This window comes from Otolemur garnettii, unplaced genomic scaffold, assembly GCF_000181295.1.
Source record: "Otolemur garnettii isolate 467f Iridium unplaced genomic scaffold, OtoGar3 scaffold00032, whole genome shotgun sequence".
Lineage (NCBI taxonomy): Eukaryota > Metazoa > Chordata > Mammalia > Primates > Galagidae > Otolemur > Otolemur garnettii.
Window position 1 is genome coordinate 18,465,080 of NW_003852427.1, and position 7,279 is coordinate 18,472,358.

The 7,279-nt window shown below is 41.5% G+C and overlaps 1 protein-coding gene and 1 long non-coding RNA gene across 2 annotated transcripts in view; one reads left to right on the forward strand and one right to left on the reverse strand.

Moving 5' to 3' along the window:
• LOC111725149 overlaps positions 1-5,960 on the forward strand; it is a 12,257-nt gene extending 6,297 nt beyond the window's left edge. Inside the window, exons 2-3 of the long non-coding RNA XR_002773287.1 lie at positions 5,453-5,505; positions 5,946-5,960. This is a non-coding gene — a long non-coding RNA (uncharacterized LOC111725149). The remainder of the gene's footprint in view (positions 1-5,452; positions 5,506-5,945) is intronic.
• Positions 4,588-7,279, reverse strand: part of WWTR1 (WW domain containing transcription regulator 1) — a 144,112-nt gene continuing 141,420 nt past the window's right edge. The window contains exon 7 of the mRNA XM_003789475.3: positions 4,588-5,323. Within this exon, the coding sequence (XP_003789523.1) occupies positions 5,139-5,323 (185 nt within the window). The 3' untranslated portion in view covers positions 4,588-5,138. The remainder of the gene's footprint in view (positions 5,324-7,279) is intronic.

A 7,279-nucleotide genomic window follows, 5' to 3' on the forward strand; every position in this document is an offset into this window, starting at 1 on the left:
AGGTGAAGAGGGCTGGGGGCCCTTGAGTGAGGGCTAGGGTTAGGACCCAGCTTCTGGTAACAATTAATATCAGGTGGGCCTGGGGCATGAGGAGGGTTGGGGCCCAGGGTGAGAGCTAGGGTTAGGGCTCACCTTTCATTGATGGTTAGGGTGAGGCAGTCCTGAAGGTTGAAGAGGGATTGGGCCCCTTGGGTGAGGGCTAGGGTTAGGGCATGGCTTCAGGTAATTGTTGGGGTCAGGCAACTCTGGGGGATGAAGAGAGTTAGGGGCCCTTGGGTGAGGGCCCAGCTTCAGTTGATAATTAGTGTCAGGTGGTCCTATGGGTTGACGAGGGTTTGGGGCCCTTGCATGAGGGCTATGGTTGGGGTCCAGCTTCAGGTGATAATTAGGGTTAGGCAGTCCTGGGGGACAAAGAGGGATGGGGGCCCTAGGGTAAGGGCTACAGTTAGGGCCTGGGTTCCTGTGATGGTTAGGGTCAGGTGGGCCTTGGGGAAAAAGATGGTTTGGGACTCTATGGTTAGGGCTAGAGTTGGGGCCCAGCTTTGGGTGATAGTTAGGTTCAGGCAGGCCTGGGGAATGAAAAGGGGATTCTTGGCTCTTGGTTGAGGGCCAGGGTTAGGGCCCGGCTTTGGGTGATAATTATGGTCATTTGGACCTGTGGGTTGAAGAGGGCTGAGGGCTCTAGTGTGAAGGCTAAGTTTAGGGCCCTAATTCTGATCATTTGGGTCAGGAGGTCCTGAAGGATGTTGAGTGTTCAGGAACCTTGGGTGAGGCCTATTGTTGGGTTCCACCTTCAGGTGATAATCATTGTTGGGCAGGCAGGAGAAGAGGGTTCAGGGCCCTTAGTTAAGGGCTATGGTTAGTGCACAGCTTCAGTTAATAAATAGTGTCAGACAGCCCTGGGGGTTGAAGAGGATTGGGGGCCTTTGGGTGAGGGCTAGGGTTAGGGCCCAACTTTGGGTGATGGTTGCAGTCATTTAGGCCTGAGGGATGAGAAGTGTTTCGGGCCCTGGAGTGAGGGCCAGTGTTAGGGCCCAGTTTCAGGTTGGTTAGGGTCAAGCAGGCCCGGAAATGCAGAAGCTTCAGGGCCTTTGGGAGATGGTTAAGGTCATGATTCAGCTTCAGGTTACGGTTAGGTTGAGGCAGACCTGGGGGATGAAGAAGGTTCAATGACCTTGGGTGTGGGCTAGGGTTAGGGCCCAGCTTCAGTTGATAATTAGGATCAGGTGGGCCAGGTTTGCAGAGGGTTTGAGGCCCTTGGGTGAGTGGGCTCAGCTTTGGGTGATGGTTGGGTAAGGTGGCCCTGAGGGATGAAGAGCATTCAGGGCCCTTGGGTGAGGGTTAGGGTTAGGGCCTGGCTTCAGGTGATAGTTGGGTTCATGTGGGCCTAGGGCATAAGAGGGTTAAGGGTCCTTGGGTGAGAGTCAGGGTTAGGGCCTGGCTTTGGGTGGTTCATAATTAGGGTCTGGTGGCCTTGGGCATCAAAGAGGTTTTGGCGCCCTTGGGTGAGGGTTAGGGTTAGAGCCCGACTTTAGGTTAGGCGGATATGAGTGATGAGCTGTAAGATGCCACATCATATTTTTAAAAAGAGGCAACAATGAGAATCCTATGAGTGTGTTGGCAGGACAGTGTGAAATTAAAAAACAATACATACCTTTAAAACTTTCAGTGGGCTACTTCTAATAAAGTGGAAAACAGAATTCTGAGGACATTGAGAATGCTGAAGGCCAGGCATGTGAGCCAAAACATTGTTTGCCTACAGAATTGTCTTCCTTTTATTGTCTGCCAGAAGGGTTACATAAGCCTCTCTTCAGTACCACCCAAAACCCTCTGTAAAAGGAACCAGACAAGTAATAAAAAGACAAAGGCTCCAAGTGGAAATTCAATTGTATTTATTTTTCTTATACAGAATCAGAGAAATAAAAACCAGTACCAAACTCCAGGTAAAATGGTTTGATCTGATTGATTTGGCTGCATACTTTCTATATGCATAACATTCTCGATTAAAAATAAACAGACATATTTCATATTACAAAATGTAGAAGTAAATTTTTAAAAAACGTTCTAGCACATAAATGATGTAGTGTGTTAGGGAAACGGTCTCCATCAATCATCCATTTTCCCAATTAAATTAATTTACAGTTTCCTCTCTTCTTACCAGCTTATTTTTTTTTTTCATACAAGTTACACTTTCAGGATTTACTTTCTATTTATGTCATAAGAACACAACTTGGGATCCTTTTCTCACTCCATCTCATCATCTTCTATAGAGATCTCGTCTTATCAAGTTGGGCTCTATAGCACCCTAGCACACTAAATTTTTTACTCTGTCTTACCTGCTTCCCATACATTATATAGTGAAAGAAATGGCATTTCATATCCTAAATACTATGGTGAAACACTGTCTAACAATTACTTAGATTTAACAGAATTACAATTAGGTTTTGAGGATGTATTTACTTGAAGAAAATGTATTTTATCAGGAAAAAAACACTTTGAAACAAAGATCTCCGAAATTATTTTCCAATTTCACTCTTTCAAATGTCACTCTTTCTGTGACAAAATTGTGGGGTGAAATGATGAAATTTATTGACTAAGGACTAAAAAGACCAGATATCCTGGCATTTGTTTTATAATAAGAAACATAGTATAAATAGCACCTTATCATGAATTCGGCAGGGGTTTTAACACTTACAATACTAGGAAACAGCCATTAAAAAGTTGTCTAACCTTTGATCTCTAGCTTTAGTGTTTTTTTTAAAAATAAAGGCTATATTTTATGGCCTTAAAAACAACAATAACAACAACGAAATTATATCTGGCTTCATCTATTAGTAAACACATAGTCAGGGTCCGTATGTTTTTCTGGAAAAATATTTTATTTATTAATACAGGTTCCAACTAATTTCGCTAAAAAAAATTCCTCTAATATTTTCTAATGCCACAAGCTTACTAGAAAATTACTTCTAAAAATTGGCACTATAAACCATGAATGATTTAACTATTAAAAAAAGGGGGGGTATCTGTTTCTTTTACATGTAATAACCCCAAAATGAGTCTATAAAAATATTTTTAAAAAATACAGTAACACTGCTGAGTTTTGTTAGGTCCCTTGTTTATTTTTTTCTTAGCAAGAACGTACAACTCTTTTTGCAATTTTTTTGCTAACAAAAGAGAAAAAGAAATAGTGCTCCCTTCAATTTAGTACAATAAAAACATCTATCCTTGTCTCTCCGAGGATGCATACAGAGAGTGAAAGGAATTAGGGGAACATAAACCAGGGGTCCTTCAGGAGAAAGAAATAACTTCGTATGTTGGAAGCAACAGTAGGGTTATGCTCTTGTTTGCCTACATGCTTAGCATGCGTGTGGACAGGCCACCAGCAGCCCTGCCCTCCCCTTTCTACGTAAAGTGCACCAAAGCCTTCTTTTCTTCTACAACAAACTCTTCTGGTGTGAAGGTTGGAGGAGAAAATTGTTGCTTTGTACTTTGGGGGCACCTCTCACATTTCCTGCTTGTCTTGCTTTTGGGGTACAATAACTAATCTAGTCCCACTTCACAACTTGTATCCTTCCCACTCTATTCCATGACTTTACTACTTCACCTCTGACCTTGTCACTTGCCTTCTTTCCAACATGATCAAACAGGTGTACACGTACGCTGTACACCTGTATTACCAGAGATCAAAAGGAATCATAGTTAAGATCCTCAACAGATAAGCACCCCCCCATGGAAATGGAAAGTTTCTTCTCAGAGACCTGAATTATTAATGTTTTTCAAAAAAGAGATTAAATTCATAGAATATAAATAATATCAGTTCAAAATATTAAACAGCTGAGGACTTCATCGGCAATGCACTCAGACTGCACGCCACGTGAACATAATGCTCTCTCAGTCCTTAGAAGCTAATAAAAAAATGTTTTTGGTTACCTAAGAGGTATTGAATATATTTCATGCCTTTTAATGCCAACTGTAGCAAACAGGGTTAGGATTAACACACTTAGGAATCAATTTTACTGAATTCAGAAACACATGTCTCCACTATATGCCCCCAGAGGGCATTTTTTTTAACGCGTCAGTCAGAGATCTGCTTCATCCTGCAAACAGTTTCATAGATTTTAAACACTGAAATCTTAAAAAAGCAAAACTGACAAGGCTTCAGAATTTAAAAAGCAACAGCTTACTGCGTGTGCGCCGTCAGGCTGAAATCTCTGTCGTCCTGATATTTTCATAGCATAGTTTCAAAAAATAAAAATACAGTTGCCACTGATTTACCGAAAACATCTGGCTGCCCTTTGGCATCAGCTACAAAACTGCAGTGCTTTATAAAACAAACGTCAAATTCCAAGCTACAATTTTTTTAAACTGCAAGTTTCAATTGGTTTGAACAGAACGCTCATAATTAGTATCAAACTGGTCTCTGTCACAAGATCCGTAGTGTGAAAACTTTGGCTGATTCTGCCGCTCCCCTCCTGCTGGAAGGACCCAGTTGTCTAGATGCTATGCAGTCAAATGAGGAAGGATAAACTAGTGAGGACTGTGTGTGCCTTTGTAGATGTGGAGTAATAAGAGCCATCACAGCCAGCATGGATTCAAAACTACATTGGATTCCAATACAGCAGAATTTCACTATCTATAAAATGATTTTTAAAGCTGAAGTTAAATAATTTTTAAAGCATTTTTACTACTATCATCAACACAGTTTTTGAAACTGTAAATCAGGTCTTGCTTTGTACACATTTCCTGGACCAACCCACCTGTCAGAATTCACTGCCTGTGATCAACTTTTTATGGCTTATAATCAATTGATGTATCAATTTCTACTAACACCCATACAGTGTGGCCGTGGGCGGCAGAGGATAAAAAAAAGAGAAAAGAATTCTGCATCGTCAATTCTGCATAATCTGTCACAAGAATGCAGGCTTGCAGAAAATGAAAATAGAATATTTATTTACATTTAACTTAAGTTACTGTCAATCCAAACCAGGCAATGATTAAACTGGCAACATGAGAAGGAGGGAGCACAGGTCAAGGGGGCAGAGAGGGGTGCGCCTGCAGGTCTGCTCTGCTCCACTGCTTTTTCCAAGAGGCCCAGGAAATGTAAGCTCATGGCTGCATCCGAGTTACAGCGGCAGTGATTACAGCCAGGTTAGAAAGGGCTCGCTTTTGCTCAGAGCAGACTCTACATCATTGAAGAGCGGGATCAGATCTTCAGATTCCAAAGTTCCTAGGTCAACGTTTGTTCCCGGAAGACAGTCAAGGAAATCAGGGAAGCGGGTCTGCTGGGGGTTGATGTTCATGGGTGTTTGTCCTGCATTTTCTCCTACAACAGAATGAAAAGAAACCATTTTAATTCCTACTTTTAAGGTCTTGAAAGGGCGACAGTTCAAGGGTTAACATTCCCTCATCTTCATGTTTTCAACTAGTACCTCAATGACCTCATTCATTACAGGTGCGTAGATGCCACCCACCTAAATTGCTTCTTGGTGGATGTGACCCATGGAGGTAAGGAGCACGTGAAAGGCACTGTGGACCTGACCTAAGATCTGTGCCTGCCCCTGACAGAGGCATGAAGAGCTGCTTTGCACAACAATAGAGAGGTCCTGCCCGTGATAAACACCTAATTACAAAGCAGTAATTGATGGATTTCACTGTAAGCTTACATTTATGCATGTCATCCTTCCTCACGTTCAAAGATAGGAGTTTCTTTTAACCACGTCATTAAAAGCTGTCATCACTGATGGCTTTAGGCATCATTTATAAAGTGGGTCTGTCAACCTTCCCCTTCCTTCCATAATACCTACACTCCACAACCATCTACCTGTGTATTAGACACCATGCACATTCGTATATTAAGGTTTTAAGTCTAGTGGTAAAGAAACTTGTTTTATTTTGTTCAACCACTTTTTCCTAAGCCATTTAATCACCCAATCCTGTTTTGGCAGAATGTGTTTCCTAACAGCACTGGAGTTCTGCAGAACAGCTGATAAAATGCTGTACTAAAGGAAGGCTGAGAGGCTGGAATATGATACAAAATAAAGAATATCTGTCCTTTGTGGGCAACAGCATGAAAGAAAACGCACTACTGACTTTTTTGGGTCTTTTGAATGCTATTCAGCCCTTCAAAGGAATGGACTCATGTCTTCTGCAGTAACATGGATGGAACTGGAGGCCATGGTCTTAATCAAACAACTCAGACACATAAAGATGACGACTAGAAGAACTGGGGGTGCTGGGGACAGTGGCTGCTGGGAGGATGTGTGGTGGGTACAATGTTCATTGTTCCTGTGATGGATGGACTGATTTCACCACAATGCATAAATCAATATAGCAAAACTGCACTTGTAGTCCATGAATACATACAAATAAAAAAATTTAAATTACGTAAGATCAAAATAACTGGTTAATTCAAACAGCCCAAACAATTTTCTAAAGTGACAAAATCTAACTTAAAGACGTAAAAGCATTGGTAACTACAGCCAGCTTCCATCACAGTAACATTTTTTAAAAAACTTGTTAGATTAGCTTTTGGGTCTTCTGTGTGCGGTGGCTCCCCGGAAAAGTGTGCACAGAAGTTTCACTGTGCTGAGAAAACATTACAGAAAATTCACTTTAACCATCTGTGTTTTCTGAGGAGAAAAATTACAACATTCTAAGTGGTGAAGGGAACATAATCAAACTTGCATTTTGGTGATGGCAAAGCATCATGGTTTTTTTAGAAGTCATAAAATATCAAAGACTCTTAGGCAACATTTTATAGGGTTTTCGTTGCAAAGGGCAGTAATTTGAAAAATAAAATGAAGTTCAACAACATGGCCTCGAGACAATGTCACGGATACTGAAAAACAAAATAGAAAAGAAAATACAAAATACCTTTTTTTCTACCTACGAAAGAGAGCATAACAGATGAAAATCAGGCTTTAAGAATTATTTTCTTGGCTTGGCACCCGTAGCTCAGTGGGTAGGGTGCCAGGCACATACACAGAAGCTGGTGGGTTCGAGCCCGGCCCGGGCCTGCTAAACAATAATGATAACTATAACAAAAAAACAGCCAGGTGTTGTGGCAGATGCCTATAGTCCCAGTTACTTGGGAGGCTGAGGCAAGACAATTGCTTTAGCTTAAGAGTTGCTGTGAGCTATGATGCTACAGCACTCTACTAAGGGTAACAAAGTAGAGACTCTGTCTTAAAAAAAAAGGAGGATGGGTGGAGGGAGGGTAATGGGTCAGACCATTTTATAAGGGTACATGTCAAATCTACTAAGGGTAGAATATTAATGT